This window comes from Mercenaria mercenaria, chromosome 7, assembly GCF_021730395.1.
Source record: "Mercenaria mercenaria strain notata chromosome 7, MADL_Memer_1, whole genome shotgun sequence".
Classification (NCBI taxonomy): Eukaryota; Metazoa; Mollusca; class Bivalvia; order Venerida; family Veneridae; genus Mercenaria; species Mercenaria mercenaria.
In genome coordinates this window covers 71614083-71641998 of record NC_069367.1, presented here as the reverse complement: position 1 = coordinate 71641998, position 27916 = coordinate 71614083, and the positions used below count along the sequence as shown (strand labels likewise).

General features: G+C 35.7%; 2 protein-coding genes across 3 annotated transcripts in view; one reads left to right on the top strand and one right to left on the bottom strand.

Annotated features, from left to right (window-relative positions):
* The window catches only part of LOC123553943 (protein strawberry notch homolog 1-like), an 83423-nt gene that overhangs the window by 13776 nt on the left and 41731 nt on the right, over window positions 1–27916 (bottom strand). Inside the window, exons 18-25 of the mRNA XM_053548647.1 lie at window positions 26746–27003; window positions 26342–26402; window positions 25497–25626; window positions 23082–23167; window positions 20506–20621; window positions 5845–5925; window positions 4338–4472; window positions 9–70 (exon numbers count right to left, since the gene is read on the bottom strand). Of these exons, the coding sequence (XP_053404622.1) occupies window positions 9–70; window positions 4338–4472; window positions 5845–5925; window positions 20506–20621; window positions 23082–23167; window positions 25497–25626; window positions 26342–26402; window positions 26746–27003 (929 nt within the window). The remainder of the gene's footprint in view (window positions 1–8; window positions 71–4337; window positions 4473–5844; window positions 5926–20505; window positions 20622–23081; window positions 23168–25496; window positions 25627–26341; window positions 26403–26745; window positions 27004–27916) is intronic.
* LOC123553944 (uncharacterized) lies at window positions 3927–18067 on the top strand. 2 transcript variants are annotated; one of them, XM_053548649.1, is made up of 2 exons: window positions 3927–4116; window positions 15924–18067. In XM_053548649.1, exon 2 carries the CDS (start codon window positions 15940–15942, stop codon window positions 17656–17658), a length of 1719 nt encoding a protein of 572 aa, XP_053404624.1. In that variant the 5' UTR covers window positions 3927–4116; window positions 15924–15939; the 3' UTR covers window positions 17659–18067. The 2 variants fall into 2 exon arrangements, with proteins under 2 accessions (XP_053404624.1, XP_053404623.1); XM_053548648.1 differs by lacking the exon at window positions 3927–4116 and adding an exon at window positions 6883–6982.

The following is a 27916-nucleotide window of genomic DNA, read 5'->3' as shown; positions in this document are numbered from 1 at the left end:
ACACTAACCTTCCTTCTTTCTTTGCATTTTGTATACCAAGTTTCATACACTCTGTAAAATATGTGAATATCTGAAAAAAGAAAGAAACTTGTGCAAGACACAGTCGACACTTACCCTAAGCCTTCTTTACACAAGGGAAACAATCTGTTTATATAGTGAAATTGTTGAGTAAACACCGTTTTGTTAATCCTAATCCTGTCCGTGTTATATCAGTGCAAAGGAAAAGTAACCTATCTATGCTAAATGTTACGCATAATAAGACAGTCATGCATCCAACAATCCTGAAATTGATTTCTTAGATTTTCTCATATTTCTAGATATTTTTCCAAAAAAAAAAAAAAGGATAAATATTCAAGTGTTGTTGTTGAATTTTACCATCGCAGATATTTTTCCCATACTTTGACACATGTCATATATATGGGTAGCAGAGATTGTTCTTTTTCCAGCAGTAGCCTTTTCAACATATTTTACCTTGTGAGATTTTGTGGGTTTTGACATTTTCAAAAAAATCGTCTGTTTGTTGACAAATTTCACCACAGAAAATGTCAAGCTTTCCCCAGGGCATTAACTTATTTCATCTTTACATAATTTTCTATTCAGATTGCTAATCTGTGTGGCAATTATGCATGCTTTTTCCCTGCCTAGAGGTAAAAAGTGCATAGTTTGCATGAGGTTCTAGGTCAATAGCCACCTAAGCCTACAATAAGGTCTTAGCAGTGTTGTCTCCAATTTTCCCAAATATTTTACCCGCGATTATTTTTTTTCAGCTAAATACAGTCTAACTTGTACTAACGGTCATCTCCTTCAGTCGTCATTTTATGACGCCCTCGACAGATTTTCCTCTATTTCATCACTTTATTCAGCGGCCACCTCCCTTCTCTGGTCAGTGGCCACCGGATTTGCCTCCCGACCGCCATATTTGACCCCTTTCAGCAGCCATGTTTCTTCTAAAACCAATTTTTAGGCGATAATCGCTGAAGATACCCGATTTTTGAGAAACACGTGATTGCTTAGTTTTGCATGCCTTCAACACAAACAAGAGCTGTCTGATGACAGCGCGCTCGACTATTCGAAGAATTGATTGAAGAATGGGGTCAAAATATTTCCACGGATATTCAGACTAAAGAAATAAATAGATTAGACAAACAATGTTCCTGTATTACTTTGATTTCGTTAAGTCTTGCACTAAATGGCAATATATGAGGCAATTTCAAAGTCCAAAAAGGACAATAATTCAGCCAAAATAGACGACACAGTTATTTCCTACAGATAGAGACTATTATACTAAACAAGTGATAAAAGTTTCAAAGCTATATGTCAAACACTTTATAAAAATATGAACTGGTACGAAAAACTTAACCAAGATTTCTAAGTCAAAAGGGGCCATAATTCAGCCAAAATCCCTGATGGAGTTATGTACTCTTGCCTATAACTGGACATGGTGATGGTAAACAGGTGTTGAAAGTTTCAAAGCTTTATCTGAAAAGACTTTGTCAAAATATGAACTGGTACGAAATATTAACCAAGGTTTCTAAGTCTAAAGGGGTCATAATTCAGCCAAAATCCCTGATGGAGTTATGTACTCTTGCCTATAACTGGCCATGGTGATGGTAAACAAGTGTTGAAAGTTTCAAAGCTTTATCTTAAAAGACTTTGTCAAAATATGAACTGGTACGAAAAACTTAACCATGAATTCTAAGTCAAAACGGGCCATAATTCAGCCAAAATCATTGATGGAGTTATGTGCTCTTGCCTATAACTGGCCATGATGATGGTAAACAAGTGTTGAAAGATTCAAAGCTTTATTTTAAAAAACTTTGTCAAAATATGAACTGGTACGAAAAACTTAACCATGATTTCTAAGTCAAAAGGGGCCATAATTCAGCCAAAATCCCTGATGGAGTTATGTACTCTTGCCTATAACTGGCCATGATGATGGTAAACAAGTGTTGAAAGTTTCAAAGCTTTATCTTAAAAGACTTTGTCAAAATATGAACTGGTACGAAAAACTTAACCATGATTTCTAAGTCAAAAGGGGCCATAATTCAGCCAAAATCATTGATGGAGTTATGTGCTCTTGCCTATAACTGGCCATGATGATGGTAAACAAGTGTTGAAAGTTTCAAAGCTTTATCTCAAAAGACTTTGTCAAAATGTGGACTGGTACGAAAAACTTAACCAAGGTGTGACGCCGAACGCCGTGGTGAGTAGGATAGCTCTACTTATTTTCGAATAGTCGAGCTAAAAAGACTAAATGAGCATGAGATTCTCAATTAAAACTGATAACCAAAGGTGTGATCCTCTTTTTGTTACGATCAAATGGCCAGTAATTAGCGGCAATTAGCGTGTCACCTCATGTCAATTATGTTGTTCACAGTTTGACCTCAGTTAAAGATAATACGCGATATCTAATTAGTATCATAATATTTGTGATTTTTTCTATATTCTTTCATCAAAATACTATCAAATTTATACGAAATTAATTGTGTTTGAAGGAAATATAAACCACATGATCTTTTACGGAACGTAACGGTAATCTTAGATTTTAGTGTAGGCAGTAAGCGTGGAGAGTAGCTTCCCTTACCAAAATGGCGAAAATTGTAACAAACTTGTTTTGAAATTGGAGAATTGTCTTTTATAATTTTTGTTGTTAAAAAATAACACGTCAGAGTTGTAGATTGCTGAGAAGACCATTCATATTGCGAAGGCAAATGCACATCAATGTATCCTTGTAAAATAATAATAGAAAAGTGAAAAAGAAATGGGCCTCAAGGCTAAAGTCATGATTGAACACTGATCAGAAGTCTGAAAAATACATATATTAGCTGCACCTCCGATAGGCGGTCACCTAGCTTAAGCAGCCAAGTTGTCTACTTCCCCTGACTAGCTGCTTAAGACAGGTTAGACTGTAACTCATTTCAGAAAATGATATTTTGATTATTTTCTTAGTCTACATACTTTGGTACAGATAACTACACATATATCTAAAATAGATTGTTCCTTCTTGAAGTTTGTATTTTTAGTTATACTGCCTACATTCAGGAAATTAGTTTTGTTGAGTTTCATATAATGCTAACACTAAGTCTGGTCATTTGGCTGCTTATGGTGCCCTTCCACATTTTTAAGAGAAGAAAGGGGCTTGGGCAGAACTATCAACCTGAAGGTACAGTGAAAACCAGAATCATGTCACAAAACTTCAACCAACACTTTTACAATATCTGACCTCAGTGACCTTGACCTTTGGGATACCTGACACTTAACAAATGGACAATTTTACAGATTTCCTTAAAATCTGTCAATTACTGCAAACCTCAACAATATTCTTAGATCAAAATCAAGCACATCTCTGTTTGTATCATATTTTCTGTTTGCCTAACAGTTTTCTTTATCTCAAATTGATTTGTTTAACTTCAAGTATATTTACTGTGTGAAGCAAGAATTTATTTATCTACACTTCTTCACAATGTATTTTTTTTTCTTGGTCTGATAACCTCAGTAAATGTTTCGGTTTCCCAGCTACCCTACATTTAGTACCTTTAATCTTTACTGAAATTGTTTAAAATTATTTAACTTCTACTTTGTCTGATGTAGTGTGAGTGTATGTGTACCAAATGCCTTGAAATACATAATTATGTATTGGTATGTTTCATTTAACCTGTACATTTCAGCATTATGATATCTTCTATTAATACTTTACAGCAGGCATTAATTTTGAATATTGACAATGAGAACTATCTAATCATCTCTAGTTATAACAATAACCAAAATAATGTTACACTGTGTTTGAAGTATTGTTCACTATATCTTATCATTTTACAGCATGTGTATATCTACAATAAGAGGCTAGTATTTAGTATGTAGTATATAAATATATCATGGTCTATTTTTGAATCTACTTAACATTTATTGTTATAAATTTTGGTTTCTGCAAAATTATGTCAACTTCAATGTCTGCTCCCCAGGAGTTCTTGTGAAACTGGACCTTTTATCTAAACACAGAAGTTAACAGACTATAATTATACTGAAAGTATATATGGGATATATTTATGATATGTGCCTGCTCAGTTCCCTCAAAAGTTAGAGCATAAAACTTGTAAGCAGCAGTTCAAATCCCAGGTAAGATGTATGTTCTCATTCACAAATGAATACAGAATATGGTAAACTTCTGATTGATACAGGTATGTTGTCATTTCTCACAAATCCTTGCAAAGAAAAGATTAATACTAGTAAGAAGTCCATGAACACTGGTTAGGTTAAATGATCAAAGTATTACAGAATTAACATGCCCACATTCGGGGGCATAAAAATGGCGCTGACAGAATTAAACAATTATTTACCATGTTCTGTTTTTCTACACTCAGTCCGAGAATTCTGTTGAGGAATTTGCTGACATCTCCAGTATCTTTCTCCTTCAATACAGGCCCTGATCTCAACATGTCAATATCCACTAGTCCCATCAACACCAGGCTCACCTGAAAATGATCAAAATGTTTCACTAAGTTTGCTGGTTTTTCGTACAATATTTTGAAATTACTACTTTCATTATTATATAACACTTGTAAGTTTCAGTCAAAACAGCTATTTCAAGATAATATATTTCAAATCAAACAGAAATTTAACTGGATTTGGGACTGAGTCTATCAATCAAATCAAACATGAAGTCCACAAAAATTAAATTCAATACCAACAACACTGATTTACAGTACACCAAGTTTCTACATATAGCCAAAGACTTTCAGTTGAATCAAGATTTTCAAAAACTCAATCAAGGCCAATTAATAACACAGATTTTTTTTACTTGGTATGTATGTAAATATGAGTACATTTACAGAACACAAATTGCAAATATTTTTATTTACCTATCACAGGAAGGTATGTTTTGGTTTAATTGCTCAATTAAGTCTATCTGAGTTATTTGGTATGCAGAGATATATAACAGGGTTCATACAGATCTTGGATACAAGAATTCCATGACTTTTCCATGACATTGCCTGGTTTTCCATGACGCAATCCAAACATACGAAACTCGAAATAAATGCAATGATACACTCATTTTATTGGCAAACAAAGACTTTTATTTCAAACTATTTGCAAAATAAGACTTCAGTTGTTTTTTTTTCTTTTTCAAGTTCCAACAGCTGTTTACTCTTTTTTGTTTTAGTGAGTCAAGTTTATGGTCAAATTTAAGGTCCAACTGCTCTAATTCCTGTTGCTTTTCTTTAGCAGTCCTTTTGCAGTTTCGCCCATATTTGACAGATCAATAAGTTTGTCACAGACGGTGCATAAGGCTTTCCTGTTATCCGACTTGAAAGGCTTTAACCATGCTTTGAACTGTTAATTCCTTTCCCAGTTAGTGTTGTATCGGCAACTTCTTTTCTGACTCATATTTTGCTATTTTTAGCTTTTCACGCTTAGTTTCGTTTTTAAAAGCACAACGAAAATAAACCGGAAACGGTGCAACAGTAAACTTAACGGTCATTTCGTACCCAACCAGATTCGACCCCAATACTGACGTAAATTACTGATTGTTCGATTAAGCGTTTAAATCTGAATTTTTCTGATATTAAATTAAAACAGATGTAATCGTTTTATGCACATACAGATTTATTCCAGATCACTTTCCTACTTTCCATGATGATTTTTAAATTTTCCATAACATTTCCATGACAAAATGCAAAAATTCAATTTTCCCTGACTTTTCCAGACCTGTGCGAACCCTAGATATTGACAGAACTGTGAGTATCTAGGTCCAATCCCAAGGCAGGATCTCCTTAAACCTTTCAATTGCTTTATCACTTTCTTGCCAACTCAAATTTTATATATCTTGTTCCATTTTCACATTACCTGCATATGTCTGTTGAACATTTCAAAATCATATTTGCCCTGTGTCAGAACTGTCAAGGACAATCCAGGTACCATCTTTTTCTGGAAAAAAAAAGAATGAGAGCTGTATTTTATCAACATAATCTGAACCCAAAATGGCACCACTGGTTGCAAATTCAAGTTTTGTGCAATGTCAGTATATGTATCTTTAAAACCAACTGCAATAACTACCACACACTGACCACTGTAGCTTGAAAGTGTGTCCCATGTGTATCCTAACTGTTGAAGTCTCACTAAAAAGTCGAAGTTGTGGACATTCCTTGCAATACTAGACAACTTCAAATATTTAGCCCTGAATTTCACTTTTTCATATGTCTGTCCCCTATGCAATCCTCTATTAAATAAATGCAAAGTTCAATTTTGAAAGTCCTTTGATCACTGATGTATGAAAGGGTTAACAGGTCACTATCAGCTTTTGATCCCTAAAAGTGAACTTGGTCTTGATTTGTTTTTGTAGGGTTAGATTTAGCACCTAGACGATTATAAGTCATATGGCAACTTTCCAGCTTTGATGGTGGAGGAAGACCCTAGGTGCCCCTCTGTCCATTATTTCATCATGAGCAGGCACCTTGGTAGAATCACTGACCTTCCACAAGCCAGTGGATGACTTCCTCACATGAAGAATTTAACGCCCCAAGTGAGGCTCGAACAAACATCAGTGAGGGGCAAGTGATTGGAAGTCAGTGACCTTAACCATTCGGCCACGGAGGCCCCCAAACTTGGTCTTGGACCACTGTCTTCAGGACTGCAACTAGCCATGCATTGGAAAATCTTGCCCAAAATTGTTTAATCTGATGACATACTATGGACCAGATATCGAAGTATTTGGACCAAAATAAAGACAGACATTTTTACCTTTGGGCGCTTTAAACAAAATAATTTTATGATAAAATACAATGGGTAACATCATTTTATAATCATGAAAACAATAAATCTTTACAACAGATACATGACAACTATGATATCGAAGTTTTCTTATCTAATTTCACACCCTATAAACGACTGTATTTCCCCTCTTCCTCTTGCGAGTGATCAAAACAATAAACTGACAGCTAAAAATTGAAAAACAGCATTTTAAAGTGACTGTTTTGTTTTGAAGGTATGTATATTTACATTTTATTGGAAGCTAAAACTGATCTGTTTCTGTATATAATGTGTTAGTCTGATGACAGGTAGAATTATAGCAAAAAACTCGAGTCATGTTTTTTAGTATGTCAGAATTTCAGCAAAATGGAATAATACACTCAGTCATATAGTTTAGTTTGTTTAGTATATGTTTTAGAATATGCTTGGAATAGTCACCTTTCTCTCCAGCTTTGATAAAGCAATTGTGTTACTACATGTTTTGAATTATTATTTGTTTTGTTTTTTTTTTGTGTTAAAATCAAACTAACTTTTTATACATGTATTTGTACTTCTGAAAAATGAGACACGGATGTAAAATGAGTGAAGTTGTAAGAAGGTGCAGATTTATTTTTACTGAAATTTCTTTACTGACATTTACAATTTAATTGTATAAATGTGTGCCAAATTCAGAAATGTATTTGACGTAACATTAAGTTACAGGCAAATAGCAAGTGTTGTGTTAAAACATTCATTAAATGTATCGTTTTCTTAAGATTGTTTAGTTGCAGTTTCTCTTTAAGCAAATAAAAGTAAATTGTAGCAATGAAAATCATTATTCTAGTTCCAGTTGATTTTGTTACTAGTGCATATTTAGTAAACAACATCTACATCAACACTGATATCTAACTATTAAAGTTATTTTTTCTAAACACGTTTAGCAAAATTGATTCTTCATTTTCGTAAGGTCTTTTCCCCTACCAATCAGTGTTTCTTTCAATACAGAACTTAAAACTTCCATTCAGCTGGGATACCAGGACTTTATTATAAAAAGATATTTAATTTCCTGATATTCAGAAGTTATGTACAAAAAAATTGTGTAACAGTGTGTTGGCTCCTACTTTTTACAAAATTAAAGAGAAAACCTCTACCCTGTAGTGGGCTATATTTGTATAAAGTCTCAGGAAGATAAATTCAATGGGATACTTTGTTTTAAGAGATTTTTAATTTTTTTTTTGTATTTTGAAACAATTAAAGGGCAACAACTCTGCAACAACTGAAGAGTTCCTGATGAAAGATATGCATACACCACCACTAGTGTTATTTCTAGAGCAACACAGCTGAGCGACCTCGCCCTGCCCTTTTAAATTGCTGCCACGCTGCCCTTAAAATGTGCCCTTCTGCATTTGCTCTTCCACTAAATCCCACACTAGACATGCCTCGCCGATTTTTTTTATCAGTAAATTAAGTCACCGCGAGTATAGTCAATGAGAATCAATGAAATGTTGAAATTAATTCATAAAGAGTACTGATCCTTTGTACTTACAAAATGGCACCAATTAATAAATTAATTGTCTGTAAGCGGACCACCTGAAAAGCGCCCATAATTCCTTCAAAAAAGCTGACAATCAGCGTATTTTTTTCATGAAAATATGAAAAGTAACATTAAAATTTAAAAAACTATCTCTGGTTTACCCTAATGCATCAAGTAAACCAAGTAAAAAAACATTTTCAGATGACATTCCGAAAGTGTATTAGTATCTGGATAGTTAATTTTGGATATATTTTTTTACAGTTTTATAGCACTTTCCTGGTAATGAAATATTGACAAAAGACCTAATCAATATAAAATGAATTTTGATAAAGATTAGTTTACAATGTGACCTGAAACAGACCTTTTCATTATGTTGTAACATGATCATGGTTTCAAGCTTAAACATATAAAGGCCTCCATATTTCATATTCTCATGAATAAGTTGACATTCTTAAGAAAAAGGCTTGAATGTTTTGACCAGAAGTACAAAGTAATGTAAAAACCCATCTGTAAACTCTAGAGCTGTTCCTGGGTTTGAGAAGATATCATTTACCACTTTATTCTTTTGTAAGTGCACAATTAATAATCATAAATGTTATGAATACATAACTATAAACATATGAAAATGCAACTACTGCAACTTTCCTGTTAAAAACAGTGCCCTGCTCCTTTTTGGCAGCTCCCTACCCCTTTTTTACAGCACGCCGCCCTTTCTGAGCTCTAGAAATAACACTACCACCACCATAAAATGAACTGGTATTTATATAAAATTTCATGAACTTCAAGATACAATACACATGATCATTAGTGTACTACTTTGTAATGTGGGAAGTTATGGATTGTGAAACAATAATAGGGCAGTATCTCTGGTGACTGAAGTTATTCTGGTGCAACTTTTGTGTACACCACCACCCTATAGACATCTACTCGAATTTCATGAAGACCAATTAAAAGGTTTCTTAGAAAAGTCAACAAGAGCTGTCTGATGACAGCCCGCTCGACTATTCGAAGAATTGATTGAAGAATGGGGTCAAAATATTTCCATAGATTTCAGACAAAAGAAAAAAATGAATTAAACAAAAAAATGTTCCTGTATTTGTGGATTTCGATTAGTCTTGCAATAAATGGCAATGTGTGACCATGATGGCAAATATGTAAAGTTATATGTCAGGCAAAATATGGACTTGTATGAAAAATTTAACTAATTTCTAAGTCCAAAAAGGGCCATAATTCAGTAAAAATAGTTGACAGAGTTATGTACTCTTGCCTACAGATGGAAATCATGTTGATAAACCAAGTGTTTAAAGTTTAAAAGTCATATGTCAAATAGTCTTGACAAAACATGGACATATACAAAACAGAACCAATTTCCAAGTTCAAAAAGGGCCATAATTCAGCCAAAGAAGAAGAGTTATGTACTCTTGCCTATTGATAGACACTATTATACTGAACAATTTATAAAAGTTTCAAAGCTATATGTCAAACACTTTACACAAAATATAAACTGGTACGAAAAACTTAACCAAGATTTCTAAGTCAAAAAGGGCCATAATTCAGCCAAAATGCTTGATGGAGTTATGTACTCTTGCCTACAACTGGACATGGTGATGGTAAACAAGCATTGAAAGTTTCAAAGCTTTATCTCAAAAGACTTTGTCAAAATGTAGACTGGTATGAAAAACTTAACCAAGATTTCTAAGTCAAAAAGGGGCCATAATTCAACCAAAATGCTTGATAGAGTTATGTACTCTTGCCTATAACTGGACATGGTGATGGTAAACATGTGTTAAAAGTTTCAAAGCTTTATCTCAGAAGACTTTGTCAAAATGTGGACTGGTACGAAAAACTTAACCAGGGTGTGACGCTGTCACCGACGCCATGGTGAGTAGGATAGCTCTACTTATTCTTCGAATAGTCGAGCTAAAAATCCTTCTTTTTTTACTAAATCAAGGGGAAATACTGCTTTTATTGAGTCAAGAAGGAAAACACAACAACTGAGCAAAGGTCAGGAGCTAATCAGTCCTTGTGAGGATTGGTGATTCTAATTAAAATACTTTTTTAATCACAAGCATTTTCATTTCCTTTTCCAAATCAAGGGAGAAAAATTAAACCCAAACTACCTAAAGGGGGATACTACAACATGTCATGAAAGGTCATGTGCTATTTAATAATTATGTGAGGCTTGGTGATTCTAGTGGAAACACTTTTGAAATAATAAGCATTTTCAATTTCGGAGAGATAGACAAACAGGCAAACAGACAATACCAAAACAATATTCCTCTGCCTTTAGCAGAGGATAAATAAACAAGCGCCATCTGTAAGACAGCCAATATTTGGCTATATGAATTCGTTCGTTTTCGTTCGTTTTGGGTTTAACGCCGTTTTTCAACAGTATTTCAGTCATGTAACGGCGGGCAGTTAACCTAACCAGTTTTCCTGGATTCTGTACCAGTACAAACCTGTTCTCCGCAAGTAACTGCCAACTTCCCCACATGTATCAGAGGTGGAGGACTAATGATATCAGACACAATGTCGTTTATCAAATAGTCACGGAGAACATATGCCCCGCCCAAGGATCGAACTCGCGACCCCGAGATCCGTAGACCAACGCTCTTACCTATTGAGCTAAGCAGGCGGGGCTATATGAATTGTTTTAAATGTTAAAATTTCTATAGTGTTTCAATCCAGTATCTACATTAGTTTTGAGTAGTAAAATGCATGCAAAACTTCAAAAGGGGACATCATTTTATAAAATACAAGTTAGAGTTATGGGACTTGATGCTACAACCAAGTTAATAAACCCAAAGAAATGTGTGAAGTTTCAATTCAATATTTGTATTAGTTTTTGAGATAGTAACTTGTATGCAAAACTTTAACCAGGATTTTCTAAGTCCAAATGGGGTGGGGGCATAATTTAACCAAAATGCATGTCAGAGTTATTGGACTTGATGCTATCATCTAGTTTTATGAATCTGAAGGCACATGATTGTGAAGTTCAATTCAATATCTGCATTAGTTTTAAAGATAGTAACAAGATTTTCCAAATACAAAAAGGGGTCATAACTTGGCCAAAATGTAAGTCAGAGTTATGGGACTTGATCCAGTGAGGTTCGAAATTGACATAGAAAAAGAACAAGAGCTGTCTGTAAGACAGCATGCTCCACTATTCGGCGATTTGACAGTAAAATGAATATATGTCTCAATAAGAGACCTCCACTTTAAAAGGAAGATACACCAAGGGGCATAATTCTGTCAAGACAACAAATTAAAGTTATTGGGATTGTTACTACACATGCAGATGATGATGGTAAAGGTACATTTTGAGTTTCAAGTCATTATCTTATATAGTACCAAACTTACGTCCAAAAAAAAAAAGTTTATTAAAAAATTTAAGTATAAAAGGGGCATGATTTGGTCAAAAATACTAATCAGAGTTATGGGGATTGTTACCACACATGCAGATGATGATGACAAAGATACATTTTAAGTTTCAAGTCTTTATCTTATATTGCATTAAAGTTATATCCAGAAAGCGAAGATTGCAAAATAACATCAAGTGCAAAAGTGCAAATTCTGTCAAAAATACAGTAAGAGTTATGGGGTTTGTAACCACACATGCAGATGATGATTATAAAGAATTGTTTTTAATTTCAAGTCATTATCTTTTAAAGTACCACAGATATGTCTATAAAGGAAACTTTCAAAAAAAAAATTAAAATGAAAATAATTTCAAGTACAACAACTTTGTGACCTTGACCTTGGGTATAATGGGCCCAGCCCCTGTACATAATTTGTTTGTATGATGAACAATGTTTATGTAAAGTTACAGTAAGATATAAGCAATAATAACAAAGATATGACAGAAAAACAAAGGTTGCCAAAAAACTTTAACCAAGAAAGGTCACGCTAATGCCGTGGCGAGTAGAATAGCCCTCCTGTTCTCTGAATAGTGGAGCTAAAAAATTAAGTTTCAAAGCTATAAGCCTTTAAATGAGAGCCATATGTCCTTGCATGCAAAACTTTAACTTTAAAGGTGTGACACTGATGCCAGGTTGAGTAGAATAGCTAGACTAATTCTTTGAATAAAATATTGAACATGTATAAACACACACATAATCTGTGTATGCACAAACAAATTTACACCTAAAATTTGAAAGTAATACCTATTTTGTACCACAAAAAAAAAAAAAAAAAAATCAAACAAGAGGGTCATGATGACCCTGGTTCGCTCACCTGAGTAATATGAGCTACATGTTTTAAATGTCAAACTGATGATTTTTAGAAATGTTTTGGAAGATTTTCCAATGTACAGTCATGATTTGAACAAAGTTTGTAGAAGTCTACTAGGCAATGTTACATATCAATTATCTAAGTTCTAGGCCTTCTGGTTTATTTTTAGCAAATTTATGAAGATTTCCCTACGTACAATCAAGTAACCCCTGGGCCTGGGTCAATTTGACCCTTGGGGGTCAAGATTTGAACAATTTTGTAGAGGTCCACTAGGCAATGCTAAATGTCAAATATCTAAGCTCTAGGCCTTCTGGTTTATTTTTAGAAAATTTTGAAGATTTTTCTATGTACAATCAAGTAACCCCATTGGGCGGGGTCAATTTTACCCCGGGGGTCATGATTTGAACAAATTTTGTAGAAGTCTACTGGGCAATGCTACATGTCAAACATCTAAGATCTAGGCCTTCTGGTTTATCTTTTGAAAATTTTCATAGGAAAATCAAGTGACCCCTGGAGCGGGGCCAATTTTGATCCCCGGGGTCATGATTTGAACAAATTTTGTAGAGGTCCACTAGGCAATGCTACATGTTAAATATCTAAGCTCTAGGTCTTCTGGTTTATTTTTAGAAAAATTTTGAAAATTTTCCTATGTAAAATCAAGTGATCCCTGGGGCGGGGGTCAATTTTTCATGATTTGAACAAATTTAGCAGAGGTTCACTAGGCAATGCTACATGTCAAATATCTAAGCTCTAGGGCTTCTGGTTTTTGAGAAGATTTTTTAAGATTTTCCTATGTAAAATCATATGACCCCTCGGGCGGGGTCAATTTTGACCCCGGGGTCACGATTTGAACAAACTTGGTAGAGGTCCACTAGGCAATGTTTCACACCAAATATCTAAGCTCTAGGGCTTTAGTCTGGTTTTTGAGAAGAAGATTTAAAAAGTTTTTCCTTTCGGTTGCCATGGCAACCAGAGTTCTGCATGGAATTCAATTCTTTGAACAACTGTTGTAGAGCTTAACCAAAGGAACATTCCTGTGAAGTTTGGATGAAATTGGCCTAGCAGTTTATAAGGACATGTCATTTAAAAGTAAAAGTTTACTGATGCTGGACTGTGATCACAATAACTCAAGCCTTTGGCTCATGTGAGCTAAAAAAAAATTGTAAGTCCACACAAAAATCTTACCAGGTAGAGATAGGTCAAACTACACCTCAGAATTGGGTGTCACATGCATGCTGTACTACAGAAAAGTGGTCTCGATTTTTCCCTACAACTAGTAATAAAAAAGTTACAATATAAACTACTTATAGTAGAGACCATACCATAGCTCTTCGCATACTTTGATTTTTCAAACTAAAGTGATTTTTACAAGTGCACCGGTTACGATAAAAATGTAAACAACGGACTCTGTCTATGAAACTTTGAAATGAATGAATGACAGTCGATCTTAGCCATACTACTGATTGACAGTGAATGCTAATGACTCCATGTGTTGCAGAAAGGTATTTTGTTTGTAACTGTAATCTCCCATCAATTGAAATCCTCTCAAAACTGGTAAAATAATTACTTATATTTGGACAAAACTCACCGTCTTTGCCGTTCGACAGCTGCAAAAAAGGGCAAATATAAAAGATTCAGTGTAAGTAATATTTCACTGGTACTACCAGTTAGTAAGTTCATACTCTGGACAACACGTCAGAGAAATTTGGGCAAATTTGACCGATTATGACGTTGGCAGCATTAGATTATATTTTTTCTTTACAAAAAAATTGCCGTTAGGTAACAAAGCGAATACGCCGATAATCCGGAGTTCACCGATTATTGTTCCAGTTCACGCAATGTAATCCAGCAATTAAACTGCATAGCTATTAGCTACTGCTGTTATAGGGAAGTGGTAGAGTGTCTGCCTTAGGTGTGAGAGGTCCTGGGTTCGAGTCCCAGTTAGAGCTTAACTATTTAGATTATGCTGAAGCATAGTTTTTCTGTTAATAGACTGTTCTAGATGTTCTAAATTTTTAGCACACAGTATCATGGATCATTATTTAGCAATCCAGATCAAAGTTGAATGTTAAATCAAATGCACCCAATTTGAAAATATTGACTATATTATGTCCCTTTGATGTTTATGCTGTCCATGTTCAAGAAGAGTTACATTTCCTTGATCACAAAATTTTCGTTAACATGAAAATATTAAATGCTCATAACTCCACACTTCTGGTTAAAATATTGTCTATATTTCTGTTTTTGAGAAATATATGGACATTTGTCTTCATTTCAAAGCTTTTTAACTTCAAACCTATGATTTGAAAAACTTAGGTACTATCTCTACTTACAGTAACAACAAAGGAAAGTAATTCTAAAGAAGGGACCTGCGCATGACCCTCCGTCTCATGATGGTGTACAATTTTACCAAGTTACATCAAAATCCCTCCATGCATGAAGAAGAAATGCTCTGGACAAAGTCATTCTTGTATCTGACCTTTGGCCTCTAAGTGTGACCTTGACCTTAGACCTAGGGTCCTTATTCTTGCACATGACACTCCGTCTTGTGGTGGTGAATATTCGTGTCAAGTTATATCAAAATCCCTCCATGCATGAAGAAGAAATGTTCCAGACAAAGTCATTCTTATATCTGACCTTTGGCCTGTAAGTGTGGCCTTAACCTTAGACCTAGGGACCTGGTTCTTGAGCATGACACTCTGCCTCATGGTGGTGAACATTTGTGCCAAGTTATATCAAAATCCCTCCATGCATGAAGAATAAATGCTCCGGACAAAGTTTACATTCTAGTATCCTTTGACCTCTAAGTGTGACCTTGACCTTAGACCTAGGAACCTGGTTCTTGCGTAAGACACTCCGCCTCATGATGGTGAACAATTGTGCAAAGCTACATCAAAATCCTTCTATGCATGAAGAAGATATGCTCCGGACAGTCATTCTTGAATTTGACCTTTGACCTCTAAGTGTGACCTTGACCTTAGACCTAGGAACCTGGTTCTTGAACATGACACTCCGTCTCATGATGGTGAACAATTGTGCCAAGTTTCATCAAAATCCCTCCATGCATGAAGAAGATATGCTCCGGACAAAGTCTGTGGACGCCGACCGACCACCCGCCTGCCCATCCGCCTGCCAGGGGTGTTCCCATAACACGTCCTGTTTTTCAAATGGGCTTATAAAAACACAGATGTAACAAATAGAAAGAAACATACATGAAGAAGTAAGTTTTATAAAATCCAACAGTTTCTTTAGACTGTAAGTGAAGTACTCTGATTGGTTGAAATAAACATAGCAACAATGAAAATCCAGTTTTCCAGAAACTTGAATATTTGATCTCCTGAAGTCTGGGCATGCTTAAATGTTCTATCATTGTTCATACTAGTTTCATTGTACTGATAATTCTTTTAGTTATCAAAGAATTTTCTTTTTACAGTCAGTGATGGGCAATCATGGAAAATGTGGCATCCCAGGAAAATTTATCAGAACTCTTGAGCAGGCAACTGGACGAAATAGGCTTCAGTCCGAAAAGAATTCAGGAAAGAACCAGTTTAATTAAAAAATTATCTGAAGCTAAAGACATTTCAACGAAAAAGCTCTTAAACAGAGATGACATTGAAAAAATATTTGTTGGAAGTCAACGTGAAGGCACTGGGTTAAATCACTGTAATGATCTGGATGTTCTTCAAATAAACCATGGTGTTTTCTGTCTAATCAATGGACACCCCTTGAATACAGAAAATGGCAAAGTAATTTTTCAGGCAGTTCAAAAGAACATCCCCTATGGATATGTCCTTCTAAAACTCCAAAGTGAAGGTAAAAGCGAAACTTTTCAGCAACATAAATATGCTCTGGTTGAAAAAAATGAGGAAAAGTATCTTTCAAGTAGAATCTTTATGACCAGAAACAAAGATATTTGTCAGACTAGGGCTGGATGGTTGGCAGAAAATACAAATTATCAACCTCAAGAAGGCCCCTCCATACCAAAAAACACAGTTCAAAACCCCATTGAATCTTTCATACTGTCATGTCTGAATCTGAAAACGAAAAAAACTGATGTTGTTTGTGCATTGCCATGTGGAGCAAATCCAATTCTTGAGGAATGGAGCAAACGAAAGCGGAAAAGTGGCTGGCCCTGCCGGAAAACTATAACTCATGTCTTGGGACTACCAGCCTATGTAGTACCAGTTGGTCTGCGGGGAAGCAAGGATGAAGATCTTCAATGGAGAGTCTGTTTCACCAAAGCTGAGATATATCTCATTGAAGATTTCAATATCGTCCAAACAAAGGTTTTTATCATACTGAAGCTCATAGCAAAGTATGTTTTACAACCAATCAGCGATGACATAAGTTCATATGTGGTAAAAAATGTCATGTTGTGGATGTCAGAGAAAATCCCGCAGAGAAAATTTTGTCAGGACAATCTAGTGGCAAGACTTGGTGATGCTATTAAGTATTTGAAAAAAGCTGTAAAGGAAAACCATCTGCCAAACTACATGATTCCAGAAAGAAATCTGTTTGAAGGAAAACTGAAAGGCAATGAGAAAGCACTTCTCATGGACAAACTAAACTCTCTACTTGAAAATGGCGAAATAGAACTCAAAAAGTACATGGACAAACCAGATCAACTATCTGAGGAATTGGAACAGGTCCTTTCTACTTACAGAATAGCAAAGGAAATTGAAACAGATCAGATGAAAATACTGGCATCCTTCACAAAAAAGCAGCTTGTGGAAAAATACATTCAAATGTTTTCCTATGAGTCACATGGTAGTACATGCCATAACATTCTGTTCACTGACAGTGCAGTCCCATTTTCGAAGTTTTATAGCAGAGAGTGGTTTTCAGAGTCAGTCAATGTTCAAAGTAGTAACTACAGAAAACTTCTTGAACAAAGTCTTGTAAGAGGTTTCAGGAACTGCAAGTTTGATACTGCGAACAGTCCAAAAACTGCCATATACAGTCTAACCTGTACTAACGGTCACCTCCGATCAGTGGTCACCTCCGTTCAGCGGCCATTTTATGACGCCCCCGACGGATTTTCCTCTATTTTATCACTTTATTCAGCGGCCACCTGCCGTCCGCGGCCAGCGGCCACCGAAATTGCCTCCCGACCGCCGTATTTGACCCCTTTCAGCGGCCATTTTTCTTCCAAAACCAATTATTTTTAGGCAATAATCGCCGAAGATACCCGATTTTGAGAAGCACGTGGTTGCTAAGTTTCGCGGGACTTCACCACAGGAACGACAAAATGACATGAGCTTCTCAATTAAAACTGATAACCAAAGGTGTAATCCCCTTTTGTTATGATCAAATGGCCAGTAATTATCGGTAATTAGCGTGTCACCTCGTGTCAATTTTGTTGTTCACAGTTTGACCTCGGTTAAAGATAATACTCGATAACTAATTAGTAGCATAATATTTGTGATTTTTTTTTATACTTCTGTCATCAAAATACTATTAAATTTATACGAAATTAATTGTGTTTGAAAAAAAAATAAACCACTCTATCTTTTACGGAACGTAACGGCAATCTTAGATTTAGCGTAGACAATAAGCGCCGAGAGTAGCTTCCCTTACCAAAATGGCGAAAATTGTAAACAAACTTGTTTTGAAGTTGGAAAATTGTCTGTAACAATTTTTGTAGTAAAAAAACACACGCCGGAGTTTTAGATTGCAAGGAAGACCATTCGTATTGCGAAGGCAAATGCACGTCATTGTATCCTGGTAAAATAATAATGGAAAACCCAAAAAGAAACGGGCCTAAAGGCTATAGACTGGTCAGAAGTCTGAAAAATACATATACTGGCTACACCTCCGGTCAGCGGTCACCTGGCTTTAGCGGCCAAATTGTCTGCTTCCCTTGGCTGGCTGCTTAAGACAGGTTAGACTGTATAATGGTAACAGAGATATGGCAACTGCGGTCCTCTTTTGGATATATCATGTATTTGTGTTAATACCACACTGCTGTGCGTAATATGATACAAATTTTACAAAAAATCTAAAGAAATGGTCAGGCTGACATTAAACTGTTGCAGATACAGTCCTTGTACAACTGTCTGTTATTTTTTGTAAAATTTGTATCATATTACCTACATTGTGGTATTAACACAAATACATGACATGTTTAAATGCTGGTATACAAAAATATTCTGTTGTTTAAACCACAGGAGCCAGTATTAAATTCTTTTTTTGTTGAGAAATGGCCAATAAATATTTTAAATATCAAGCTTCTTTTGGGGCAAAATGGCCTATATACACTGTGTTACATGTTATACTACAGTATATATAGGCCATTTTGCCCCTAAATGAGTTTAATACTGGCCCCTGTGGTTAAAACGGGTCTATGTTTTGTTTGGCTAACTTCAGTAAGCCATTAGCTTAATTTACCAAGTGTGACAAGTCCAATGTCATGAGAGCACTTCTACAAATGGAAGGTGCCTTCATCAGGTAACTTGTGACTTAAAATCAGATGGTAAAATTGGCTCGAGTCTTAAGAGTGCCAGAATGTCACAATATACACCACTCCTTGTAAATTACTTTACTCTAGCACCTGTATTTGCAGCTAGAACATGAAAATATTCAAAGAGTATTGTAGAGTTTTAAGCAACCCTTTTTTGTTTGACTAGTTATTTTATTATAGTAGTACTTCTATACAGTAAAGGTCAAAGGCATAGAGTACACTGTCAATTCTGGCAATATTTTTATGATCAAGTGGCCATAACTCTACTTTGAACCGCCCCCAAAATTGACGGTGTTACCTGATGAAGGCACCTTGCATTTGTAGAAGTGCCCTCATGACAATGGACTTGTAATCTTTACAGGTATTGGTAAACATTTCTGTAAATATTTGATTACATATTTTCTTGCTGTATTTCCATGTAAAAGTGTTCCTTTTTTGTATAAAATGTATTACGTATTTTGATAAGCAAGAGTTTAAAATACTGTATGTATGGTAAAAAATGCTGCAAATATTTTTAGATTTTGTAACAGGTTCAGAATATTGAATATCCGTATACTTTAAGGTTTGCCTTTATTCTAAATCAATTTATTTTCATTATTTCTTCATGTACTTGTATTATTATACTCCAGTACTAGACTGTTTTATCTGGATTAAACCCACAGGGTAGTACCTGCCATCTTAGCTCGTATTTATTTCTTAAGATTTTCACAGTAGATTTTTCCTGCATGTGTACATTTAATATTTAAAGATCAAAACTTTATGACAAAGACAATATTTTCTGGTAAAGTACTCTGCTAAATTTTCAATGGATCAGACTGACAACTGAAGCTTACTTAACTTGACCAATAATGCTAAAGATGTCTTGTTAAACGTTTCCCGACTTTAGTGTACTGTTACACATTACTATTATCATTTATGACACTTCCTTGTCTACACAGTGATAGAAACGACTTGCAAGGCCCATATAAATTAATTGCTACATTATCATGAAATGTGTCTTAAAAATGAGGTTGGGGAGTGGGAGGATTTTATCTAACTGGACAAAAAGGAACAAAATGATTACCTAAAATTAAAAGACAAAATACACAATAGTTTGTCAACTAAGTAAATATTTAATTTTTTTTTTAAATGAAATATAAATAATCTCTTTATCCTGACAATTATTTTGACAGCATGCAAAAGGTGGCATCTGGGATGATAATCCTGCAATTAATTTTTATGGTCTTTGGGAATACTTAATTCAAACACTGATTATAATAATAAGAAATATTATCATTTTGAAATTTTTTTTTGTGGCATTAACTAATAATGAATGATAAGGAAAAAATTACAAGAAGTATCAGGACTTTAGATTTGTTAGATAGACTATATATACATAGAATCAATTCATTGGATCTGATCTGTTCACTGGAAGTTGGAAGCTTTCTATTCATGTGTGTTTGTATATAATTGTGTATGTTGTATATAAATAAACTTGAAACTTCAACTTTTTGTCGAGAATTTCCTGTCAGTCAATATCTGCAAACAAGTCAATGTCATTACTGTAACAACTTACATGGCAGATATGATTGTACATAGTCCTGAGTGCATTACGACCATACGGTGTATCAAAGTTAAACTCTGTCAAATCTGCTCCAGTGGCTGCTCGCCGATCACCTTTTGTCAGTGCACCTGTGTAATAGAAATCAACACGTTACTAGTAAATAACAAATGTCCCTGAAAAGGACAGTTCATGCCAGCTGGCAAGGATTAAGAGTCTTTGCATGTAACCTAAGATGTGACGTAAGACCTGACTCATTGTGCAACACTTATTTTAACCAGGCTTAGTTTTGCAAAGTTTCACTGAAATCCCTAGAACAGCTGTGACATGAAGTGTTATGGACTAACAGACTACCTTACTGAAGGACAGTATTATCACTGTATATCTTCTTTTTAAAGATATAATATTATGTAAGCACCGAGTTAAATTGGTGTGTGTTGTTGCTTTTCAAAGTTATACTCGCAACTTAGGTAATATGATGACTTTCCAGTTAAAATAGTGGAGGAAGACCACAGGTGTGTCTTCCTCCACAGGTGTAGCTCTGGGCCTTATTTTAGGGTCAGGCCAGTGCCCATATATCAAGCCAAGCCCAAACTAATAGCAGTGATTTTAGCATTCCATAAACCATGCCCATGCATTAGGGCAAATAGACCACCATTCTATTATGTGAAAAAAGGTCATTTTGCAAATTATATTAGATTTTAACTTTTAATGCAAAGAAGCATTTTTCTTTTTTATGCTTTTCAGACCATTCTAACTAAGTCCAAACGCCCCTTTTTTAATAACTAATGCACATATCTAAATACAGCTGGAATCCGGTACCTTAAGCTTTCTCCATTCAATAAAACTGCCTAGTCATATCCAGAAAAGGCAAAAGGTACTATTTCTAAGTTGAATTTTTGCATTCTGATGTAAAATGCTCCATCCCTAGGAATCCAAGGTACACTGTGAAATTGTTTATATAATTTTAGCATTAAATTACAGTTCTGATAGAAACAACTATTTTGTCAAGACATGAAGTCAGGGATTTCAAATTTTTGAAATATAATAATTTGGAAATTTTACTGTTCAGAACCACAAAATCTACAAAAAATCATCTTCTGCTGACATTTATAAATATAAATTAATGCAATACTAAAAGATCACTGCTGATGATATAACAAGAGCTTGTAGAACGAAGTGCCCCCCTTGATACATTCAGTAATTGCACAAGGTACAGAAATTATTTGGTCACTGTGCACAAAGGTTCTACTGTTCTATGTCAATGTGACCTTGACCTTTGATCTAATGACCTTTGATCTGCTGGTCAGGATCAACTTCCTTATTAAGTTTGTAGGCCCAAGCATTCTCAAGTTATCATCCGGAAACACTGTTCCAGGTCACTGTGACCTTTACCTTTGACCTACTGACCTCAAAATCAGTAAGTGTCATTTGCTGGTCTTGATCAAACTCCCTATTAAGTTTCGTGATCCTAAGCCTAAGCGTTCTCAGGTTATTGTCCTGAAATGGTTAACTGTTCCAAGTCACTGTGACATTGACCTTTGACCTGCAGACCTAAAATGCACCCGCCTGCTTAGCTCAGTAGGGACAGCATTGGTCTACGGGTGAAGAATTTGATCCTCGGGCGGGGTGTATGTGCTCCATGATGATTTGATAAAAGACATTATGTCTGAAATCATTCGTCCTCCACCTCTGATAATTCATGTGGGGAAGTTGATAGTTACCTGCGGAGAACAAGTCTGTTCTGGTACAGAATCCAAGAACACTGGTTAGGTTAACTGCTATTGCATAACTGAAATACTGTTGAAAAACAGCGTTAAACACAAAACAAACAAACAAACAAGACCTAAAACTCAATATGGATCATCTGATGGGCATGACTAACCTTCTTATGCCAAAGTGCTATCATCCGAAAACTGTTTTAACTGTTCTGATTCACTGTGACCTTGACCTTTAATCTACTGACCTCAATATAAATAGTGGTAATTTACTGACCAAGATAAACTTCCCTATTGTTTTGTGATCCTAGGCCCAAGCGTTCTCAAGGTATCGTCCAGAAATGGTTTAACTGTTCCGAGTCACTGTGGCCTTGACCTTTGACCTACTGATGTCAAAATCAATATGGGTCATTTGCTGGTCATGACTAACCTCCCTATCAACTTTCATGAACCTAGGCCCAAGCATTCTTGAGTCATTATCCCGAAACCATTTAACTGTTCCAGGACATTGTGACCTTGACCTTTAACCTACTGACCTCAATATAAATAGCGGTCATCTACTTGACATGACCAATCCCCCTATCAACTTTCATGATCCTAGGCCCAAGTACTCTTGAGTTATCATCTGTAAGCCATTTAGCTGGTCTGAATCACTGTGACCTTAATCTCTGAGCAACTGATCTCAAAATCAATAGGGGTCATCTGCTGGTTTTGACAAACCTCCCTATCAATTTACATGATCCTAGGCCTAAGCGTTCCTGGGTTATCATCCCAAAACAGGTTGGTCTACATACTGACCGAACAACCGACAGCTGAAAAACAATAAACCCATTCTTCTTCAAAGACCGGCATAAATATAAATCAATGCATTACCTAAAGACTGTAGCCGCCTTGCAACTGCTGCTGCAAATCTTCTCTCTCCACCTAGATCTGTTGTAAGAAGCTTGTACAATGGTCCGCTGAAACAAAAAAATTATACTTTGGTCTAAACTTACCAACAGAACATCAATTCTCTTAACTTTTGTTAATTGTGTCCTTGATTTCAAACCAACATAGAAATACACTTTCAAACTGGATAAGTATAAGCAACCTCTGTGTCAAAGGTCACATACATGCTTTGGATACTGCAAAAGCATTTCTACTTGATATTGAAGGTTGCAGTGTATCATAAACAACATGACTACAATATACCATGTATCAATTCTTTTTTAGCTCCATTTTCATGAGAGCTTGAAGCATACTCAAAGATTCTAATTAAAACTAAATGTGTATTCATAGAACACAGGTGCCCCCCAACCCCCTTCCTGTCACTATTAATGGAGTTATGTAATCTTGCCTAAAACTGGACAAGGTGATGGTACACAAGTGTAAAATGTTACAAGCTTTATCTCAAAATGTGGACTGGTATGATAAACTTAATCAAGATGTCAGGTCGACGCAGACGCCAACATCGTGGTGAGTAGAATAGCTCTACTTTTCTTCAAATAGTCGAGCTAATAAAACTGAAGATAAACATAATGTTAGATTCTGAACCTTGCAGAATTTTAAAACATTTCAATGGTATTGAACGTCAAATATTTCAACTTTTAAATTTTCTTTTTTTTTTTCATCAAATTCAGCCAAATTCACTCTACTAACAAAAGCTGTATTCAAACCATAGCTCGCACAATGGTGGTTCAACATGTCACATGAACTGCAGAAACATTTAACAAGAGAAAGCTTTCCAGATAGGCTTGCAAAAAAGTTGTTTGTTCTACCAAGGTCCCTATGTATCCTAAATTAACTGGAGTGGCACCTGGGATATCTATCCACCAATGAAGCTGGAAAGTTCCTGTGTGACCTATACAGCGTCTTGATTTAAAAACCAACAAAAACTAAAGCTTTTACTAAAGGCAATGAATGTACCCCCTGACACAGTACATTTCAATCTGATGCACACAAGATTTAATAATTATGTGAACTGTATGTATATAGTAAAGTAACAAAAACAAAGTCCCATAACTCTGCAGAATATTTTTCTGAAAGAACTCAATATGCACCATGCACAAGTAAGGTTGGTACTGATCACTTGTGTAAAGTTTCATTAAATTGTGTACAACGGTAAGGGAGATTAGGCACACACAAGATTGCCTATGCAGACTATGAATATAGCATAGTATCAAAAATTCAAGTCACATAACTCTGCAAAATATTTATCTAAAAGAACATAACATGAACCATGCACAACTAGGGTTGGTACTGATCACTTGTGTGGTTTCATTAAATTGTGTGCAAGGGTTCAGGAGATTAGGCGTGCACAAGATTGCATGTGCAGACTGTGTGTACAGTATATTAACAAGAGCTGTCACAAGAGACAGCACACTGGACTATCTCGATGCTGGATAGTGAAACTCAGCACATGTGAGGAAGCTGAAGCTGTCACTGAAGTGTTTAATTACTCCAATGTGGATTAAGTTTGACCTATGTGATTAGCCATACCTAGGTTGTTTGACCTATGTGCCTACCTTACTTTGACTAGTTTGACCTATGTGCCTACCTTACCTTGACTAGTTTGACCTATGTGATTTGCCTTACAAAGACTGGTTTAACTGTGTGACCTGCCTTACCTTGACTAGTTTGACCTATGTGATATGCCTTACAAAGACTGGTTTAACTCTGTGACCTGCCTTTCCTAGACTGGTTTGACCTATGTGATCTACCTTACCTTGACTAGTTTGACCTATGTGATTTGCCTTACAAAGACTGGTTTAACTGTTTGACCTGCCTTACCTAGACTGGTTTGACCTATGTGATCTGCCTTACCTTGACTAGTTTGACCTATGTGATATGCCTTACAAAGACTGGTTTAAACTTTGTGATCTGCCTTACCACAACTAGTTTGCCCTATGAGATCTGCCTTACCGTGACTAGTTTGACCAGTGTCATCTGCCTTACCAAGACTAGTTTTACCTTCACTAGTTTGACCTAATAGTATGTGATCTGCCTTACAAAGACTGGTTTAACTATGTGATCTACCTTACCATGACTAGTTTGACCTATGTGATCTGCCTTACAAAGACTGGTTTGACCTATGTGATCTGCCTTTCCTAGGCTGGTTTGACCTACAGATGTGACCTGCCTTTCCTAGATTGGTTTGATCTATGTGATCTGTCTTACACAGACTGGTTTGACCTGTGTCATCTGCCTTACCTAGACTGGTTTGACCTGTGTCATCTGCCTTACCTAGACTGGTTTGACCTGTGTCATCTGCCTTACCTAGACTTGTTTGACCTGTGTCATCTGCCTTACCTAGACTGGTTTGACCTGTGTGATCTGCCTAACTGTTGTACAGCCTTGTCAGCACTCCATGGAAGTTCTACAGTTAGGTGAACGCGTCTTCTCTGGTTAGTAACTCTCTGATCAGCATGTAGAGAGATTCCTGAATGAAAAATATTACAGATCAATATTTGTAATAAACTAATTTGTTTTCATTGTACACAACATTTCCAAAGTTTTAAAGTTCTTGTTTTCTCACCTTTTTTCAACTGTATTTTAGTTACAGTTTGCCAATATCATTTTAGCAACACTATGATATTCTTCATTTTTGGTACATTCTGTGAAGGTTTTTTAAATAATATAAATATCTATTACACTGTCAGAGCTGAATCCCTATTAGAAATGAATCTTTATTTTTTTATGAACTTTGTCATTTCTCCCTTTTAATATAAAGGCATTATAAAAGTTCAACATTACTTCTATATTTATATTTGCATTTCATAGATATTGGGGTCAAAACCTTGAGTAACCATACAGTAACCTTATTATTTTTTTTTTTGTTGGATTTAACATCGCACCGACACATGATAGGTCATACAGCGACTTTCCAGCTTTAATGGTGGACGAAGAACCCAGGTACCCCTCTGTGCATTATTTCATCACGAGTGGGCACCTGGGTAGAACCACCAACCTTCCGTAAGACAGTAACCTTAACACTCTGGATAAAGTACCAGTATAAACTTGTTCTTGGCAAGAGTATGAAAAAACTAAATAATTACCACATAAAAAAAACAATAGAATGAATATTTTTCATACAAATAATAAAAATCTCTCATGTAAAAAACATTTTCTTTGCCTGGCTTTACAAAATAACTTGCCTGTACTAGCAGCATCAGATATAATAGCAACAAGCTTCTTCCCTTCCATAAACAGGTTTCTCTGAAAAACATAGTCAATATAATTTAGTTTGTAAATTCAAATTTTCTTCCAACATTACACTATGTATCTTCTAATTATCATTTCTAAATCTGTGCATACTTCCAGACAGTATTACTACTGCATCAGTAGCTTAAAAAGATGTTAATACAGGTACACAACTTAAACATATTTCTCTTCTAGGTAAAATGTAATCCTGTTATAACAGAGTGATTTGTTAATGGTCTATCAAAAAATTTTCATTCTTGGTTTTAAATTCTAGCATATACTCTTTAGAATTAAGCTAGGATATAAATTTTTATTTCCACAATGAACAAACCACTTCCTATCCTATGTTTTTACTTACCTCCTGAACATTTAGACTATCTATTGCACCATAAGCATCACTATCTGCAGTCCTGGTCTCGTATCTTGGCGCCTCTGTCGATGACGGTCTCACAATTCTTCCCCTCCGCCCTGTCATCTCTGCCACATTCCTGGGACCCCCAAGCTTATCAATGATTTCATCTAATGGACTGTCAGGTAGAGGAATTTTCTTTGCAAAATCCAGGAGCATTTTCTTTGCTGTCACACTCCAAGGATCTTCTTTTATTTCACCTTCTTTCTTTAAAAATATGAGAAAATGTACATACATAAAGAAATGAATACAATTTACACTTAAGGCAATTTTATAACCCACTACTGGTAAACAAAGAAATACTTAGATTGTTTGTTTTCTGATCTATTTTACAGTAGACACTTGGTAATAAAGCATCTCCAACAGATACCAAAGTTATAACAATTTCTCCCCTAATCTCTCCCTATTATACTTTACACTATTAAATATTTGTCCTAAAAAATCTGTATCAGAAGCCATTAATTTTCTGTGCCAAAATATAGAAAAAACAAGAGCTGTCTCCGTAGGATGACACATGCCCCCGATGGCACTTTGAATGAATAGTTATGGCCGATGTTCGAGTTTAGGACCTTTGACCTACGGAGCTGGGTCTTGCGCGCAACACATCGTCTTACTGTGTCACACATTCATGCATAGTTATTTTAAAATCCATGCATGAATGACAAAGATATGGACCGGACATGCTCATCAATGCACTATCATGAAAAATGATCTTTAACGTCTAAGTGTGACCTTGACCTTTGAGCTACGGACCTGGGTCTTGCGTGTGACACGTCGTCTTACTGTGGTACACATTCATGCCAAGTTATTTGAAAATCCATCCATCGATGACAAAGATATGGACCGGACACGCCCATCAATGCACTATCCTTTAAAGTCTAAGTGTGACCTTGACCTTTGAGCTACGGACCTGGGTCTTACGCACTGCACGTCTTCTTACTGTGGTACACATTCATGACAAGTTATTTGAAAATCCATCCATCGATGTCAAAGATATGGACCGGACACGCCCATCAATGCACTATCCTTTAACGTCTAAGTGTGACCTTGACCTTTGAGCTACGGACCTGGGTCTTGCGCACTGCACGTCGTCTTACTGTGGTACACATTCATGCCAAGT

Excerpts from the sequence above, each read along its gene's own strand:
- LOC123553944 (XM_053548649.1), top strand. The coding sequence starts at position 15,940 with ATGGAAAATGTGGCATCCCAGGAAAATTTATCAGAACTCTTGAGCAGG.